The sequence below is a fragment of the Panthera tigris genome, chromosome A1 (genome assembly GCF_018350195.1).
Source record: "Panthera tigris isolate Pti1 chromosome A1, P.tigris_Pti1_mat1.1, whole genome shotgun sequence".
NCBI classification, from domain to species: Eukaryota; Metazoa; Chordata; class Mammalia; order Carnivora; family Felidae; genus Panthera; species Panthera tigris.
The window spans coordinates 27065364-27086128 of record NC_056660.1 but is presented as its reverse complement, the minus strand read 5'-3'; the positions used below and the strand labels follow the sequence as shown (position 1 = coordinate 27086128).

General features: G+C 43.2%; 1 protein-coding gene across 2 annotated transcripts in view; it reads right to left on the bottom strand.

Moving 5' to 3' along the window:
- The window catches only part of ENOX1 (ecto-NOX disulfide-thiol exchanger 1), a 270650-nt gene that overhangs the window by 75734 nt on the left and 174151 nt on the right, over positions 1–20765 (bottom strand). For both annotated transcript variants that reach the window (XM_042976177.1, XM_042976235.1), the window contains exon 11: positions 16780–16964. In XM_042976177.1, coding sequence (XP_042832111.1) covers positions 16780–16964 — 185 coding nt within the window. The remainder of the gene's footprint in view (positions 1–16779; positions 16965–20765) is intronic.

Genomic DNA, 20765 nt, shown 5'->3' with positions numbered 1-20765 from the left:
CATCTTGCATGGACCTCAAAAGTGCAGACAGAAAATTACCACTTTAAACCAATCTTCTCTGCTCTGGAAACATTAAATATAGGAAGCATTAAAGAAGTGACCGGAATTACTGAGACCCTTTACAATAAATGGTGTCAGCATGGCCATGAATGATAACAGCAAAAAAGGCTCCCAAGGTATAAAAATCAACAGAAATTAGAGCTGTGGCTTTATACTTAATATCAATCTACCCTGTGAAGTGTTTCTCCAGCCTTAGCAATCCCCTCATTCAAGACCAGCGACTGCATGCATGTTAACATTACGGGTGGAAGGAAGTCTACCCATGTACCTTTAATGACAATTTCAATCACAGGTTTTGCTGAAGTCAGCTAGACAACCCCTCCTGACAATGATGCCACAGAAAAGATCATCATCCATGATAAATGGCTAGTTAAGTGTGCATTCTAGAAACATGGGATAACGCCCAGGTTAGTGTTAATGGCTTTTAATTTTTCAAAAGGAAAGAATAGGGAAACCATTTCTAGGGTCTGCTGGTAGACTTTGTGCAGTAACCATTTTTGCTTCCAGACGACAATTTGAAAATGTAAATTATGATAGAAAGCAAGTCACACAAAGCAGTTCCTTTCTAGTCCAAGTAATTTTGTCAAGATGAAAAAAGATCGTTTCAGGATTACTCTGGGAGAGTTAAAAAATAATCACTTGTTTTGCCACTGAGTTCACTGTGGATTATCCTCAACCAGATAAGAACGTTCTCTTTTAATGCAAGTTGTTAAAACCTTCCTTTTTCCTTTGGCTATTTTAGTTGTAAATCACGGGTGGATATTCTGTAGCTATTAGACTGATTATTCTAGTTTAATCCTGTTAATGGGATATGTTGCGTTAATGGCTTTCTGTAATGTTGAACTAACCTTGAATTCCTGGGATAAATCCAATAGGGTGGTTTATAAAATACCAGATTAATTATATCAGCACTCTCAACAATAGCCAAATTATGGAAAGAGCCTAAATGTCCATCAACTGATGAATGGATAAAGAAATTGTGGTTTATATACACAATGGAATACTACGTGGCAATGAGAAAAAATGAAATATGGCCTTTTGTAGCAACGTGGATGGAACTGGAGAGTGTGATGCTAAGTGAAATAAGCCATACAGAGAAAGACAGATACCATATGGTTTCACTCTTATGTGGATCCTGAGAAACATAACAGAAACCCATGGGGGAGGGGAAGGAGGAAAAAAAAAAAAAAAAAAGAGGTTAGAGTGGGAGAGAACCAAAGCATAAGAGACTGTTAAAAACTGAGAACAAACTGAGGGTTGATGGGGGGTGGGAGGGAGGGCAGGGTGGGTGATGGGTATTGAGGAGGGCACCTTTTGGGATGAGCACTGGGTGTTGTATGGAAACCAATTTGACAGTAAATTTCATATATTAAAAAATAAAAAATAAAAAATAAAAAAAAAAACAGATTAAGTTAGCTTTTTAAAAAGAATTTTAAATCTATGTTCCTAAGTGAGACTGACTTATAACCTCCTCCCCCCCAACTTTTTTTTTTTTTTTTTTTTTACCATCTTTGCCCCTTTTTGGTATCAAGTACCTTTGCCTTCTGAATTAGTTGCGATGTGTTTCCTTCTTTTCTATTTTCTGAAGAAGTTTATAAAAGAGAGTGTTTGGTAGAACTTGACCCTAAAGCCATTTCGGGTCTGTTGCTTTAATGCTAAGATTTTGATGATTTTTACTGATAGGTTCAGGCTTTCATTGTTCCCCTGATTTAATTTTGATAAGGTTTTTTTTTTTTTTTCCTCCTGGAATTTATATCACTTCAGTTTAAAATTTTATCATTTCTGATCTTCTCACATCTCTTTAATCTGCCACATATGCAGTTATACCTCATTTTAATTTTTAGTATTGTTTATCTGGTCCTTCTCTCTCTCTCTCTCTCTCTTTTTTTTTTTGCAATCACTGTTACCAAAGATTTTCCATTTTTATTAGTCTTTTCAAATAAACAGCATTTAGCTTTGTTGATCTTCTCTATTGTATGGCTGTTTGCTATTTTAGTCATTTCTATATTTTTATCATCCTTCTTTGTGTTTATATTTTTTAGTAAGAGTTGGATGCTTACTCCTGTTTCTACTTTTCTTTCTTGTCAAAACATACATTTAAAGTGAGGGTTCCTGGGTGGCTCAGTCGGTTAAGTGTCTCGCTTCAGCTCAGGTCATGATCTCATTGTTCATGGGTCTGAGCCCCGCGTTGGGCTCTGTACTGAGAGCTCACAGCCTGGAGCCTGCTTCGGATTCTGTCTCCCTCTCTCTCTGCCCCTCCCCCCTCTCATGCTCTCTCTCTCTCTCTCTCAAAAATAAATGCACATCAAAAAAATAATAAAAATTTTAATGTTTCCTCTAGGTTCTGTTTTAGCTGCATCCCAGAAGTTATTGCTATGTTGTAATTTAACTATCAATTACTTGTGGGTATTTTAAAATTCCATTTCTGATTTCATTGGATTTGTGGGTTTAGATGTGTGCCTTGAAATTTCCAAATGCATAAGACTTATTTTAGTTATCTTTAGTGACATGGATTCCTTAACAATTGTGCTGTGGTCAGAAGATGCGAGAGTGCTCCTTTGAAATTTGCAGAGATTTGCTTTAAGATGTAGCATAAGATTATTTTTTGTACATGTTCCAGGTATATGTGAAAGGCACAGTTTTCCATTTATGTCCTATCAAACTTACGGGGGCTGAGTTCCGCGGAAAGTCTTGGTAGACTACAAACACTGGAAGGAACAGCAGCAGGAAGGGAATGGCAGAGCTGCTTAGAAAATTGTCCTTTATTTCCTGACATAGTTTAGGGTCTTTCCACTAAAAAGCGAGGTGGGCATGTTCCCTATTGTCCTTTCAGTCTCAATTTGTCACATAATGTCACTCTCAATATTAGGAAAAACCATTAGAAAGCAATTTTAAGCACTGTACTGCCTGCTTTGGAGGCCTCTTCCCTGTGGTTTCTGATCCCTGGTTCCTTGATAAGCATGGAATGAATAAATAAGAATATCGTTTCCTAGGGCCCACTAAAAGCCATTAGAGCATTCTGGCGGTAGAAGGGTGTGGTGTGCACAGAAACATTTGTGACCACACACACACACCCAGTCAGCAGGATGGAAACTCTGCGCTCACTCCCCGAGCGGACATTCTCTGGGAGCCCCGAGGGAGCCTCACTGGCTGCACTAGAGGAGATGAGGGGCCAGCAAGTTCCCTGGGACCCGAGAGATCAGGGAGCAGGGAGCATGCATGACCTCTTAAGACAGGAGGACTCCATCAAACCTTCTATTTCAACACAGACTTCTCAGAAAGCCAGTTCCATTCAGTCAGGGAGAGAGGATTATTACTTGTTTGGGCAAGTGTAGGGAAAAGCAGCAGAGATTAGGACACAGGGAAGCTGGCTGAGAGTTTTCCGTCACAGAATAAATTGTGCGCGGTGACCCAACAATTTGTTCTTTTCTTCACTCATTTATTCAGATAGTTGTCGGATATGAAGTACTGTGTTAGCCCTGAGAGACTGGTCTTAGGTGCTCACATTAGTTTCAACTGCGATGTCAGAAGAAAAAAGGAATGAACACTTAGTTAACCTGGTGGGGGAAAATAACCCCTGTGCCTCAACTCACTTTTCAGGGGGATGGGAGATAGGTACAAAGGAATGCAAAGGACAAGTTTCTCAGAATGCGGGGATGTAGGGGGAGATGGAGTGAGGACCTGAGGACCAGAAACTGGGAGCCTGGGGCAGCAGAGGTGAAAGAATGGTGGTGGGGTGCTTAGCGCAGTGACTGGACCTCTCCATTTGATTACAAGCAGAAAGTAATGCCGGAATAGGGGCTCGCTAACGCCCTTCCTGTTTTTTTTTTAATTTTTAAGGTTTATTTTTTGAGAGAGAGAAAGAGAGAACTAGAGAGAGGGAGGGGCAGAGAGAGGGAGACACAGAATGTGAAGCAGGCTCCAAGCTCCGAGCTGTCAGCAAAGAGCCCATCGTGGGGCTTGAATTCACAAACCGTGAGATCATGATCTGAGTCAAAGTCGGATGCTCAACCGACTGAGCCACCCAGGCGCCCCACCCTTCCTGGTTTTAATATTCCGTATTTTGTGGTTGTCTTGCTGTAACAACCTTGGTAAAACCGAGCCCATATCCAGTCCAGATTTTGTACGTAAAGCAGAATTCCCATTATCATCTCATTCTACCTTGCTGTTTTACTGTGCGTGGACCCCACAGACAAAACAAAGCATGGGTTTTTCATGAGAAATGGCCAGCAGACTGTGGACTTAAAAGGAAGCAGGTCCGTCACCAGCTGGACAGAAAAGCTGACTGGAAAGACCAGCCTAATCGTCTAAGACCCGAGGGCCTATAGGGGCAGGGTGAGACCTGGGAGTGCCCTTCAGTGACCTGGTGCTTCTCTGAAATCAATCTGAGCTCATATGCTCAGATGTGGAGTAGTGAGACTACATTATAACCCCCTCTTTCCCTTCCCCCCACATGATAAACGGGAGGATTACTGGGGGGAAGATTATATTGTAAAGAGAAACTCAGCACTATAGCTTTTTTTATGGACTTTACAGTTAGAGGTCATTACCAAAACCTTCCCGAAATCAATCGTGAGTCGCACAATTTAAGAACTACAAACCACGGGCAGCGAAATACCCACCCAGGAGGAAAGAAGACAAGGTGCCCAGAGAATTAGTGAAGGACAAACCTGCAGAGTAACCTCTGTGTTTGAATGATCACAGACTGTCACGCACCGGCTCAGGAAAGGACTTACTCAGGGAAGAATGTAAATCACGGGTGAAAACACACACCTCTAATACGGCGAGTGAGAGTCCCCGCGCTTGCTAATGGAACTCCTCTGACTAGAATACCTGAGTAATACCTGGCTTAAGATGGATTAAGGTGGCGGTGGTGGAGGAGGACATGAAAGGTGGAGCGTGTATGCACGGGGGAGGACGGCAGAATAAATTGAGAGAACAGGAGGAAGGCGAAGGAAAGTGATAATAAAGCTTTGAAAAGTCACTCTGCTCTCAAGCACTACCTGTAGCACCCCTTTCTCGGAGACCTACAGCCGAGTTCGAATATACTCTCTCCTTTTCTATCTTCCCAGTACCGCCAGAAAATAAAGGTGTTGTGGCTGTTTCCTAAGTGTGTGTGTGTGTGTGTGTGTGTGTGTGTGTGTGTGTGACAGAGACAGACAGAGAGAAAGATGGAGGTAGGGAGGAAGAGAGAGACAGAGAGAGGAGGCAGGCACAGAGACACCCAGAAAGCACTAAAACGGAGATCAGTACCCAACTGAGGAGTGTGCACAAAACAAGAAATTCAGGAGGCAGGGTCTTTCCAGAGATCGACGGAATGAAATGGGTGGTCTATAAAGCGAGGGCCAGATTGGGCACTAACTTTGTTTACGTTTCCCTTGATGACTATTCGGGGTGCTTTGTTAAACAGAGGAGAAAACATAGTCTTTAACTAACCATCTAGCATCTTGGAACTGAATTCCCAATTTCACACTTTGGTTACAATTCCAGAAATGCGGACTGACTGAATGTGGCTATTCCACCAGTCAGTTTTGGGAAAGGATTAACACTGTGTGTGTGTGTGTGTGTGTGTGTGTGTGTGTGCGCGCGCGCATGCGTGTGCATGCACGGGCATGCATTAGAGAGAAAGAACATAGGAGAAACGTAAATGTTAAAAAGGGCAGTATCCAGGTGGTGAAACTAGGAATGATTTCTGTCTCCTGTAGATGCTTCTTTTATGTTTCCAAGTTTTCTGCATTGAGTGTATATTCTTTTGGGAAAAGGAAAATAAATCAAAAATGAAAATGACAAACCTAGACCCAGAAAAATGGGAATGCCCCCCGCCATGTTTGTCTTCCTCGCTCTTTATTCTCCTCTCAGATAAAGAGGAATTTTTCCCTCTGACTCAGTCTCCTTGCTTCTTTGTTTGCACGTTACATTGTTGCTTCTACTACAGTTCTCCCCTTTCCTCTCCACTGGGCTCATGCTCATTTCCAAGGAGGAGATCGGCTGGTCTTGCAGCCCTTATGTTTCCTCTCCTAACTAGCTGCATGGAGAAAGCCTTGGGGCACGGCTCTCTCCCAGTGGGGCCCAATTTGAGAGCCGGATAATTACGCCAATCTGCCCGGGAGCGGGTCACCTGCTGTATACAGGCGGCAGGGTGTGCTGGCCCGGGTTTGGGGCGCCACGGGGACGAGGCCGCTTCTTTGTGTTGGCGGACTACAGAGAAAAGAAGTCAAGGCCAGACCACAAGGATTCATTTTAACGTCGGTGGCTGGCGGGGAGAGACGACAACGGTCAAACAGAGCGAAAGGCCAGCATGTGTCTGCAGCAAAAGCCCATTTTGATTTACTACGTTTAAGAAAAGATCCATTTCACTATAAATCTGGCACTTTTGATGTGATATGGCCTTGAAGTCAGGAGGCAATTTCCAAAAGAGGTGGTGGAAGGGAGGGTCGTTCAAAGGTCATCCAAGGACTGCAGCTGACAGTGTTGGGAAAAGGGGAGTTGCTTTATCCTGGGAAAGGCTGCAGATGCAGTGTCTCCCGTTGTAGATGTTGGGGAAAAGCAGTTACAAGGTAGAAGCCAAACGATTTTAATGGTCTGCAGGGCAATGTCATTATTTCTACCCCCGGCTCCTACATCGATTTCTCTGCTAGCCTCATTATTTTTAGAAGGGATGATTACTAATGAGGATGCATTTGATGATCACATTAATTAATGGAAGAGCTGGATAACTAATTATGAGATGAAGCCTCCCATAGTTAAGTTTTATTAGGGCTTCTTTTTCCCTTCCCCGAAGTGAAGAGATTTATTTTTGCAGTTCAAATTTAAGAAATAACAGCCGCATGTTCGTTATTTTCTTTTTGCTAGCTCTTACTCTGCTGATGCAAAGCCCAAATGAGGGGCTGTGGCAGAGTCAGAAAACAGGCAGCGGGTTCTTGCCAGTAATTTCGCTAGCAATCAACAAGCACAGCAAGGGCACAGCCCACTGGTCTTCGGCTACCCTGACGACTGCAGTTCTGGAGGGCCACTTCTAGAATATACTGTAGAAGGTTCTGGAGTAACAGACCGAACATGGGGGCTGTGGTCAGAAAGACCTGGGTTGGCACTTTGACTCTGCCAGGAACAGGCTATACTCTGGACGAGTCACTTGACATGTCTAGGTCTCAATTTCCTCGCTGAGACACTGAGATAAGCACTCGCAATTCAAATGCTCCTGAACTGTGAGCACTGAGTATACTGAGGTGAATTAACCGTGGGGAGGGGCCCTCTCAGAGAAGGGGTGTGGGAGCAAGGCCACCCTGCTGTTAGGAAACTCGGATGTGTCCAGACGTGCCCTGCACATCCTGGGTCTTCCCTTAACCCCCTACAATTCTTCACATTTTCACTAGAAATGGGGCGATCACACTTTGTAAAACAGCCGTCCCAAAGGCGTTCACATACATGATCTCACTTTATTCCAACAGACCCGTGGCAGCACCCACGGTCCACATGAAAAACCTGAGGTTCCGAGGGGCTGACTGATGCAAAGTTGTACAGAAAAGAGTCAGGCTGGAGCCAGCTCTTCCTTCTGCTGGTTCAGTGTTTTTATTTCCTGGTGCAAGAGCTTGGCATGGCTCAGCATACAGGCAGCTAGCTTATCTCCTTATCTTATGGTCTCGGTCCAAAGAAAACAGCAAGATACCCTGGGACCCAACCTTGTGTGAAACTGCTAAAAAAAAAAAAACAAACCAAAAAAAAAAAACCAAAAAACAAACTTGGGGTGGTTTCCTCTCCCTTATCTTTGCTTTTAATTTTTGTATCTTGCCCCCAGTCAAACGGGAATGTGCTTTTAAAACTTCCAGACCCCTGTGCACATGTCAGGTATGATCATTTCGAACCGGTAGGGCTTTGTGATGTAAAGTGCTGGGCTAAGAATCGGAGAATCGGTTTCTATTTCTGGTTCCAAATGTACCTAACAACACTCCAGGAGTCTCACACCCAAGTGGGATACGTACCCTCTTCGGATGTGCCAGGATACGGCCTGCAAATGTTAGAAAATACACACGCTGCCAGCGGGAACTCTCCAAATGACTTAACCGCCTAATGAAAGGTGCCAGTGAGTTATGAATGAGGATTATCATCAGTGTCTCACGGGCTGCTATTACAATGCATCACCCCAAGGTACCTGGCTGAGGAATGGGTACAAAATGAAACTATAAACTCTGGGATAGTTAAGTAAAAAGAAAGGAAGACAATAATGGACCCCAAATATGGCTGTTGTGAACCATCATGTCCGGTCCTCAAAACTTTGTAAAGCCACATCATCTGAGAGATGTGTATGTTTCATAAGTTTACTCTTCTTTTTAATGTTTTACTTATTTTTGAGAGAGAGAGAGTCAGAGAGACAGAGACAGAGCATGAGCAGGGGAGGGGCAGAGTGAGAGGGAGACACAGAATCTGAAACAGGCTCCAGGCTCTGAGCTGTCAGCACAGAGCCCGACGCGGGGCTCGAACCCACAGCCCGTGAGATAATGACCTGAGCCGAAGTCGGACGCTTAACCAACTGAGTCACCCAGGTGCCCCTAAGTTTTCTTATTCTAGTCAGAGGTGAAAGACTTTTAATATGAATGTGGGCCATGTCTTATGAATTGTTTTCTATTCAGAAAGAAAAAAAAAAACGTCGTTTAGGAAGTTGAAATAGAATCAAATAAACACAGGCTGTGTCTCTGCTGCCCTTACCTTGTATAGATTCCAGATGTGTGTGTGTGTGTGTGTGTGTCTGTGTGTACTTACGCACACACATATTTTTTGAACTTTTTAAGATTAAAGGTTTTACTAATTACACATGAAAGTCTAAAAGAAAGCCTCTTTCTCTACACTGTAATAATGTGATTTTCTTTTTTCTTTTTTTTTTTTTTTAAATAATGCGATTTTCTTGCCCTGTCCAGTGATACTGAACTATTTTCTGTACTGATGCTTCATATATTAAAGATATTATGATAATATTGTTACGTGCTTCTTCCGGAAGGAGTACACAACCAGATCGTGATGTATGTGTGATTTCTTCCTTCTAACTGTCATTTTTGAGGTTCATGAACCCTACTTAGAAGGAAATTCTCACAATACGTTGCAACTTAAATTCCAAACTAATCGATCCTTAGTTCATTTACCTAAATATTTCACAAAAGCTCTTAAAATGTAATTTGTCATTTATAAGAATGTTGAATTTCTTCCTTTAGAAAAATGTCTTTTTCCATTTTCTTATTCTTCTATGTGTATGTTTGTGTCATTTTCCTTATTTTTTGTAACTACATTAGAAGAACTGTTCTCCCCACTGTGTCTTCCATGACCTCTGCACATCCTTCCCACCTTCCACCTGGAACAGCTTTTATTCCTCTACTCTGTGCGCATCCATTTGAGCTGAGGCTTGCCCCCTCCACACCATTAGCATTCCCCCCCCCCCCCACAATTCCCTGCCTCTTCTACTCTTCTAGGGCAAACAACCAAAGCAGAGTGGACAAAAAGTTAACCATTTCTCTAGCATTATTACAGATTTCAGCCTCTTCATGTTGTCTTCTCCTGACTACATGCCCTCCTTTCCTTCACCCTAAAACCCTTCTAATTTGTGCATCTGCCTCCCAATCCTGAAGCAGCTGTCTTTACTCTAAAACATGCTGCCTTCAGTTCCCATGTCCTTTCCTCTTAGACGTCTATACAATGTGCTTGCTGTCCTTCCTTTCCCTATGGATTTCTGGACAGCCAGAATCATTTGCAACACTCTTCTCCTGCCTCCTTCACTGGCCCGCACGTTAATCAAGAATTCATTCGAGGACTGGATTAAAGTTAAAAGCCCCTGAAACACGTTCTTGTTCAAGATGTCAGACACAGTACATGTTTATCTGCTCTTTGGGTTTTCTTCCTCCAGAAACTCAATTAAGATGGCTGTCAGTGAATAAACTTAAAAGAGCAAAGAGAATGGGACGGGAGTTCCAGGGAATTCTCATGTATGGGAGATTCTGGCATCTGTGGGATCCCCAACTGTCCCAAAAGTGAAGCCTGGTGGTGAGCAGTGAGTGTACCACTGGTGTGGGAGGAGACTTGGCCTGGGAGGAGAGCGGAGGAGAGCTGGACACAGCAGCCAGCAGACCCGCCCCCATAGCTCCTGGGGAAGTAATCCCTTCCCTCCCAGAGAGAAGCACCCCAGCGAACATCACCCCGCGAAAAGAAACCTGTAGCAGCCAAGAGACAGATTGAGACACAAAAGCAAACACCCAATCCTGGAACAAATAGAAATGACTCAGGAACAAAAAGAATTTTAAGCATTCTAATTAGTATTCTCAAAGAGATCTGAGAAGATACTGAAACCAAAAAAAAATTGCATGAAAAGACAGTAATTGAAGAAGAAAAAGAACATTTGGAAATAAAATAACTTGATGATCAAATAGAAACTTCAGAGGAAAGGATAAAAGACACGGTTTAAACAGATAACATGAGAAGAACGATAATACACACATAGCATGAGCCTAGGAAGGTCCATTATCTGACTGGTGGGCATTTCAGAAAGAAAATAAAAACAGAAAACAAAAATGGAAAATTATCAAGGAAACAGAGAAACTCCTGTTGCAAAGTCCTGCTACATCTGTCTGTGTTCTTCACCTATAGAACCTCTCCCAAGTTGTTCACAGAAACACCGTTTGAAGTTCACTGGAAGCAATGGGCCTGATGGGGTTTCGAGGATTCTTATAATTTTTAAGGGGCAGGGTTTTTATTTTCCAGAAAAAAAATTTTTTTAAAGCGTCTAAAATTTTCCTGGATACAGCTCACTTCACCTGTCCTTCCCTGAAATTTCTGATGGTCAGAAACACCACGTACGGCACAATCCTGCTGCCGTGATGATCATCCTGGCTTTGACAGGAACACGTGACACTTCACTGCATGTGAACTTCGGAGAGGAAATGAGCACACACTTTTCATTATCTCTTCTAAAAAGTACTTACTAAGCAATTGAACAGTTTTAGAGAAGATTTCAGAAGAGATGCTTAAGTGGTCAGACACACTCGCTGATGTCATTTCAACACGCTTTCATTTCCTTCTTAATATCTATCCCAAAGACCAACTCTTGACCAACCTTTGGCAAAACTAGCTGGGGTTGCTGTATATTTTAGGGAAATAGCAGTATTATATTTGTCTGTCTCCTTCTGTAAGATTGGTCTAGATTGGTGAGGTTTTGTAAGACAGATACAGAAAAACCATACATACGTTCCCTTTTAAGCTCAGGGGGGAAAACACTTGTTACTTAATTTCTAAGATGCTGTTGATCATGATAATCCTCTTGTCCCAAATTTTGTCCTGTCTTGCTCAAAGTTGTCAAGACAGCCAGCCTTGGTCTTTACTAATGTCAAGCCAAGACTGTTAGAAAGCCACTGCTCTACATGGGCCAATGGTTTACTGGCCTAAAGGCAGTTGGTCTTCAGATGACATTTGCTAACACTATTAAAAAGCATTGGCTCAAAGTATTTACGAGGGACCTTTCTGACATAATCATCATCAGTCACACACCGTTTTACGATCAGCAGCTTATAATGGGATCCTGTTGTTATGTGAATATTTAGCAGTCCTGTCAATATGATTTACACAAGGCTTCGAAAGGAATTGATTTTTAAATTGGTTATTTAAAATTACGACATATTGACCTATCCTCATGAGCGAAAATACAAGTATTGTTTAAATTCAAGTGTGATTAAAACCAGAATGAGATGCCATTCTACACTTACTATATAGTGGCTAAAAAAAGACAAGTGAAACAAAACAGGCTGATCATATCACGTGCTGACCGACAAGGACACGAAACAACTGGAATTCTCTTGTATCCCATGGGAATGCATGATGGTATAGACACTTTGGGCAACATTCCAGCAGTTTCTTAGTTAAACACACTTACCATATGAACTCGCAATCCTAGTCCTAGGTTTTTACCCAAGTGAAATGAAAACTTACGTCCCAACGAAAAGTCTGTAAGTGAATGTTGCCAGCACATTTGTTCATATTAGCCCCAAAGAGGAAACCACCCAAATGTCCATTAGCTGGTGACCAAATGAACAAATTATGGCTCTTCCTTACATTGGGATACTATCCAGCATAAAGAGGAATGAACTCCTGATATATACAGCAACAAATTTGAGGAATCTCAAATTCATTACGCTAACTGAAAGAAGCCAGACTCAACGGTTGCATTCTATGTAATTCTACTCATATGACACTCTGGAAAATGCAAAACTATGACGGGTAGAAAAAAAAAAATCTGTGGTTGCTCGGAGTTGGGTTGACTAAAAAGCGACACAAAGGAATTTCTGGAGGGTGACAGGACGATCCTATATTGCTTGTGGTCTTGGTTACATGAGTGTATCTATCGATTTGTCAAAACTCATAGAACTGTAGCCCTAAAGAGAGTATTTTTATTATATGTAAATTTTGCCTCGATAAATTCAGGGTAACTGGAAGATAAATGAGAGTTTGCGATATGTACATTCTTTCCTTGTATACTTAAAAATACAAATGAAAGCCAACCAGCTCACTACTCTTGTGGCGGAGACAAGTTAACTTCACTGCCAGCTTAAGATCAGGTAAAGGATACAGTGTTACCATGGATACAAACTATTATTTCCTTTTGTGTGAAGTCTCTAATATTAAATCGTGACTTACACGTAATGTAGGGGTAGACTCAGAAACAACCAAAGTCACCCAAGGGTTTTCAGCCTTAGGACCCCTGCCCATGATGTTTTCTTCATGAACGTAAGAGAAACTATAATGTCGGTGAGAATATCTTTAAGGGATTAAAAGAAGAAAGGGTAAAACTGCTTCACTAAACTTGAGGGCATTTCTAAAAATGGTATGCTAGATCTGAGGCTGTTAAGACTTTATTTTCTTCTGTTTGTTACAGAAATAATTTCCCGTAGATCGACCGCTAACACAACGGCATGTGGGAGGCTAACCTCTCCTTTAGCTGTTGACTTTCCTGTGAGATCATGATTTTCTAATTAATAAAGTGGAGAGGGGGCAGACTGAGTAAATTTTAAAATCAGCAGAATTCTTTGCGGTAGGGCTCAAATTAGCAAGTTGTGGTAACTTCTGCAAAATGATATTAAGGTAGAGGTTGACTCTTAAAGAGCACACATATTTTGGAACTCTGTATTAAAGACATGTTGCCACAGAGACTGCCACACATCTACCTAATAACCACTGAAAATTAAAGTCATAGCCACTGCCACTGAGTGAGAGCTTCCCACGTGCTAGGAAGAGCTATGAATACTTGCAGGATGTCAGCTCCCACCGTCTGCCTTGCTATTTATGGTCCAAGAATCCTGAATGATCCAGAGTTCCCCACAGGCTCCATGGTAGTTCTTGTCCCTGTACTCTTGTCCATTACTCTTACGTTCAACAAATACATATTTATCTAGGGGCGCCGGGGTGGCTCAGTTGGTTAAGCATCTGACTCGATCTCAGCTCAGGTCTTGATCTCAGGGTCATGAGTTCAAGCCCCACATTGGGCTCCGCCTGGGTGTGAAGCCTACTTAAAATATATATATGTGTGTGTGTATATATATATATATATATATACGTACGTATACGTATATGTACGTGTATATATATATATATATATATATACACACACATACGTATACGTATACGTACGTATATATATATATACATGTGTGTATATATATATACGTATATATATATACATGTGTGTATATATATATACGTATATATACACACACACATATACGTACGTATATATATACATGTATATATATACGTATATATATATATATACGTACGTATATGTGTGTGTGTGTGTGTATATATATATATATAATATAGCTACCATGTGTCTATTAATGATTGAATTGTTTCCATTCAAAATTTATATGTTGAAATCTTAGCCCCCTGTACCTCAGAAAATGGTATTTGGAAACAGAGTCATTAGAGGTATGATTCGGTAAGACGAGGTCATAGTGGAATAGCATGGGCCCCTCAGTCCTATACAAATTGTATCATTATCAAAAGCAGAAATTTGGACACTGATACACACAGGGAGGATGCTATGTGAAGATGAAGGCAGAGATTAGGGTGATGCTTCTGCGAGGCACGGAACACCAAGGATTGTAGGGAAACCACCAGAAGTTTGGGGAAGTTCTGGAATAGGTTCTCCCTCACAGCCCTCAGAAGGAACCACTCCTGCTGACACCTTGATCTTGAACTTCTAACCTCTAGAACCATGAGACAATACACTTCTGCTATTTGGGGCACCCGGGTGGCTCAGTCGGTTAAGCATCCAACTCCTGGGTTCAGTTCAGATAGTGTTCTCGCGTTTGTGAGTTCAAGCCCCACGTTGGGCTTGACCTTGACAGTACAAAGCCTGCTTGGGATTCTCTCTCTCTCTCCCCCTCTCTCTTCCCCTCCCCCACTTGTTCTTCTCTCTCTCTCTCTCTCAATAAACATTAAAAAATTAAAAAAAAATGTCTGCAAATCGTACCAAAACCAAAACCAAATCCCACAAAACAAAACTATTTTAAAGTACATTTCCTACTGACAAGGAAATTCTGCAAATGTATGAGAAGCCACAATAACCAACACCTCTCTCAAGGGGCTGCAGCTTCACAGTCCCTGATGCTGACTCCCGGGCATCCTTCTCCCCGACGGCCGAGCTCACCCTTACCTCCTCAGATTTCCTTCATATTTGAATCTCTGATTGCCTTAACCATTCCATCAACTTAAAAAAAAAAATTTAATGTTTATTTATTTTTGAGAGAGAGAGCCTGAGTGGGAAAGAGGCAGAGAGAAAGACAGAGAGAGAGAGAGAGAGAGAGAGAGAGAGAGGATCAGAAACAGGCTCCAGGCTCTGAGCTGTCAGAACAGAGCCTGATGCGGGACTTGAACCCATGGACCATGAGATCATGACCCGGGCTGAAGTTGGACACTTAACCGACTGAGCCACCTAGGCATCCCCAATTCCATCAACTTTTCAAGCAACTGGGATAATCTTTACTGGAGGAAAAGTGGGCCCATTGCATGAGGCATGAGATGGTAACTGTGGCCTAGGTCTGGCCTCATGGTCTTTGGGGAAATTGACAGACAGACTCTCCTCCCGGCAGGGGCGCCGACACACAGCCCATGTTGGGGCATATGGACAACCCCGGGAGCCTCGCACAGCAGCTGTTACACCAATTTCCAAGTGCGGGGACCTGAGCGGCAACTGTAATGACATTTTCCTGGCTGGCTCTGACCTCTGAATCGCAGTGATTTGTCTAACACACACTGTGAACACCAACCAGTTAGGACTCAAAGCCAAGACTCAAAAATCGCTTTGAAAAGGCAGGAGATATTTAAGACATAATTTCTGTGAGTTGGTCATTAACTTGCTTATATCCCAATCTGTACATCTTTTTTTTTTTTTTTATAATCCTTTCCTCTCAATTATTTTTCCCTGCTTGGCTAATGTTTCTGTAGCAGTTACCTCTAATCATTAAGACACTTTTGTAGGCAATCCATGCTCCTGAGCTTGGAGAGCAGTCCATATGGATAGGGGCATTAAAACAATATTCTACGTACTCTACGTTTTAGTGTCCCATCATTCTATTTCCATTCCCCTTGTTTAAATAAAAACACATTTTTTCCCCCAGAAAAGAGTGGTTAGGTTTGTACGTTCAGAGGGGTGATATAAAATACCGTGTGATGACAATTTACGCTGTATCATTGCAAGGTCACTCGAAGGCTCAAACGCCGTTAAGTGATGCTTTCAGATATCAATCCAGCTATGAGTCTCTGGTTCTATTTCCCGACCGCTGAGGCCTCCCCTCCCCTCAAGTCCTCATCCCAGCAGTCCCAGTTCCTTCTCCTCCCTCCAACGCCCCACAGCTCCTGTCTCTTCCTGACAGTTCCACAGACACATCTTTAACTTCAGTGCATGAGGCTGAGGTCTGGCACCCTTCACAAAGGCATAAATACCAGCCTGTTTTTGAAGTTGCCCATACCCCCCATTCTGGAACTTCATCTTTTCCAGCAACAAACGTGTCTTAAGTATGTACAGTGTGTTCATGAAACCTGACTAGACCCTAAAGATGATCCAAAAGAAGTGAAACCAACCCAGAGTTTACATGGAAATCTGTTGACGTGCTTTTAACTTAAAAGTTCTCAGGTGGTGGGGCGCCTGGGTGGCCCAGATGGTTAAGGGTCCAAGTCTTGATTTCCACGCAGGTCATGACCTCACGGTTCCTGAGTTCGAGCCCCGTGTGGGGCTCTGCATGGACAGCACCGAGCCTGCTTGGGATCCTCTCGCTCCCTCTCTCTCTCTCTCTGCCCTTCTCCCGCTCATCCACAGGCGTGCATGCTCTCGCTCTTTCAAAATAAATCAATAACCGTAAAGAAATGTCCTCAGATGCTAAAACCCTTGCGTCGTGATCCACGAGGATTTTCTGACCATTTTCCACGCGGCTCACCTCCCCCTACAAACCTTTTGACCTCCTAGATTCTCTTCCTTAGCTTCCTGCCTCGCGGGTGTTCTTCTCGAGCCTGATTTTTTTCTGCAGACTCTGCCCTTCTGCAGTCACCGGCACTTTCCTTTCCTTGCTAGCTTGGCGCTTGTCCTTTGTTCTCTTTCACCTTTCCCGGCAAATGGCTCCCGTCTCACATCCGCGGAACGCACGCACCCCTTGCCCTCGCGGAAAAAAAAAAGAAAAGTCTGGGCCCAGGTACCTGCTGCATGCCCTGCATGGTCTGTTGCAGGAACTGAAGCTGCTGGTCCTTGGTGACATTGTCCTCCGTTCGGAAAAGCTGCTCTTTCTCCTGTTTCAGCAGCTCCACTTCGTTCCTGTAGGCGTCCAGCTGCCAGCGCAGACTGTCGTTCTCCTCTTTCAGAGCATAGGCCTGAGCAGCCAGGGCTGGAAGGCAAACACACAGAACAAGTTCAGGTCCGTCACCTTCCTGCTTAGACCGGGGCGGGGGGGGGGGGGGATTTCGCGGGATGGGGCGTCTCTCACCCAAATTCTTACCGTTCCCACCAGCTCAGAAACAAACCCCAAATGCCTGGCCCCGGGGCTCTTTGATTCCCGGCTGGTGAGCATCACTTCTTTGGGAATTTTTATCGATTGCATCTGTCCTGTCTGATGGAGGCATGCTTCTGGTGGGCCCAGGAGTCACTCCTCCCCAGGGCTGGCCTCTTGGCCTCTCCCCCAGTCCGAGGCACCCTCTCTCGCAAGCGGGAATGTGCTGCTAGGTGGGGACAGCACGGGGGCCACTTTCTTTCACCGAATCAGCCTTTCCACAGGTTGAGGCCTGCAGCCACATCCCAGGGGACAGAGGGATCGACACGGACGTCATTCCCCCCCGCACGGCCGCTGGGACAAATCGCACAGATGGCTCGCCCCCTCCTTATCAGGACGGTAGGCTGGCTCCATATGTTTCACCAACAGATTAAAACCCTGCTTCCCTGCAAGGCCGTGACACTCCTTCCCGAAACCGAAAACTCTCCGTGTGTGGATTCGGATCTTACTCACGTCTCCATCCTACCGAGAAACCCAGACCGTTACAGAAACGGCAGAGACTGAAAACAGAAGAGTGGGTGGCACAAAGCAACACGGGATGGTTTCCAGCTTCCCGGCTGGGGTCTCTCCCCTGATACTATCCGCCGACTGAGCACCCAGCACGTGAGCGACACCGGACCCGACGATTCGCACGGATTCATCACTTCATCCCCCCTCAGGCCTAGAATGTAGGTGCTGCTCTTAATCCCATTCTTTACAGAGGACAAAAATGAGGCACAGAGAAGCTAGAGAACTTGTCTCGCCCCACAAAGGAAGTATCGTAAACAGTCTTCAAACCTAGTCCTCAAGTCGCTGGGCTTTTTGCCCGTCCAGATGCGTTTAGTTCTCATCAGACCGTTTGAAACCCCTCGCGACTTCTCTCCCCCTCCACTCTCCCACCAGTTGCCCCCACTTTCTTCCCCCTCCCACAGAAAATGCATTCTCTATTCTTGTAAGCAAGAGAAAAGAGAAGGAGAGATTTCAAAACTTATCAGAAACTTCTTCAAAGAAGTGACTTCCGGTTTGTAAGGGCATGACGTGAGGCCTATTGGCCAGCAGGTTCTCAGTACGTGCTCATTTCCACCCCCTCCCCCAACCAGTGCCAATCAGAGACCACTGGGGGTCAGCCTCTTGGATGTTCTACCTTCACATTGCAGTACGCAGATAATAGATCTTTACAGAAGTGCTCTGAGACCCCAGTGAATTCTCTCCTCAAATATCAAACCTCAAATTATGTTAATAATAGTTTTATAGTTGAGTGGTTTATAGTATTCTGCTTTGCAAAATGATTATGTATAGTACACATGGAAATACTAATCAAATAGAACATGCAATTAACCAGAAAATTCCCTACCTCAAACCATTAGGGATCAATTAGTCAACACGCAGTTACTGCATACATACTCTGTGCCCAGGCCTGCCTGGGCATCCTGGAGCACAGAAGGAGGAGCCAGAATATGTCTTCTCTCAGGCAGCTTAGAAGATCAGAGAAACTGATACATTTGAAAAGAAACAAATACGTTCAAGGGAAGAGAGAACAGCCTGACGGCTGGCCTATAGTAGGCATTTGATGAATGCTCGTTGAATGAACAAATAAATGAGCAACTTAGTGTCGAGGGAATTCATCCTGTTGGGGCTCAGAGAAGAGAAAGGAAGATGCGGACCAGAATGATAAAAGAGGGCCTGGAAGGCTCAAGAACTGGGGAAGGATGTCTGAGTCTGGACAGGGCAAGAGCATAAGCAAAAGTTCAGGGAAGAGAATTTAAGGGAGACCACTTGGGGCAGGAAGGAGGGAAGCTTGACCAAAAAGGCACATGTCGGTCTGGAGGCAGTGAGGGAAAGGCGGGCTGTGTCACGGGATGAGAGGGGATGGAACTCAGAAGTCAGGCTAGAGAGTGAGATTCAAGGGGGGCAGCTGATGGAGAACCATGCCAGGTGCCCGGGCAGCGGAAGGACACAACGGAATTGGTGATTTAGTAAGATTAGTTTGGCACTGGTGCGTGGAATGAACTAGAGGCTGCAGGGAATGAATGAAGGAAATTTTATTTGGTGTCTGTGTGTGTGCAAAACCAAGGAGCAGCCAATTTTACAGTTTCCGGGGACTTACCCATAAAATCGGAAACGACCCAGGGTATAGCCAGGAGCATGAGCTACTGTTTTCTAACATCACACTGCCCAACTCCAGATCTTGTCCACACCCCATGACACCAACTCCTGACAACTCAGTTTACCAATCCGCAAGGAAATGGTTATGAGGCATCATTTGAGAGGGATGCTGTAATAGGGCAAAATTACAGAAAATGCAAATGATGAAAAAAATGTTGGCACCACATAAGCACATTACTACATTTAGTAGCATTCAAAGACACTTAAGTCATTTCCTTAGGAAGCTCTATTTGGCCCTTTTTCAATTTAGAGTGGCATTTTTATTATCATAACTGATAGCAGGTGTTTGTGAAGAAATCGATTAGTATGCAGGGATGGAAATTACATTTTCCAAATGAATTGCATAGTCTGCAAGATACGCTGAAATCTGTGTAGCAAAATGCAAGCAGTTATAAAGCATGTGCCAGCAACATTATTTAAATAAATTATCTGAACATAAATACATATAGGAGAGTGCACCATCCATTATTTCACGGGCTCTCTTAGAAGCCTGTGTAACGGCAGTGCTGACAGTTATTCTTGGCTGAGCCGAGTGGCCACTATTCTTGCCAAGGAAGAGACAATGCTGTTTGCATTTCTGGAATAGGAATATGATATCATTATATACATATATACATATACATATATGTATATGTATATATATACATATATATATGTATATGTATATATGTATATGTGTGTGTGTATATATATATATATATATATATATATATATATATAATTTTTTTTAAAAAGCAGCTGTAACTCTCCTCCCTCCACCCCAAATCAATACCATAGCCAATCCCATCAACGTTTTTATAACTGAGGCATATAACTAATTTACATTCCTGATTAAATGATTTCAAGCTTGATAGTTGCAAAAAAAAAAATGGTTACTCATGTGGCAGCAAAGTGGTTATTTCTACAGGGTGAGAAATTGTATATTGACTCCACTTAACTTCAGGCCACCTGTTTGTAAACATTGTTAAGTGTCATGGGCAGCCCTGAATGCACCCCTCACATAAGGCTTCTGGGAACATTATGTTCCTTGAGCCCGGAAAGAAACAAAGTCCTGATAATTCCTAGCTTAATATCATTTTTTCAGGATATTAAAAATTCAGAAACTTGACCAAGTTCCATTCTTTCATTTCTCTCCCTTGGTCTTTACTCTTTAGCTCTTTCCAGGACACTGTATTAAATGAAACAGTCTTGAAAAATGTGTAATCAAGCTTCCATGATAAAATTTACCCTTGAGAGACTGCCTAACAGATTCACTATTCAAATAAGCGTAAGGACTAAAAATAACCTACGGTGTGTGTCTTTTTGTAAGATTCCCTGAGGAGTGTACTATGTTCCGATAAATGGAATATTTAGCTAAGAGCCACCACCTGTGGATTACCCATTTGCAATAATTAACACAAAAAGAATACAGTGAGCCTTCAAATGTAAACTACTCTTCTGAATCCAATGAAATCTTCCTTTGGTGATTCTAGTGGCACCTGAATCTATTGGTGC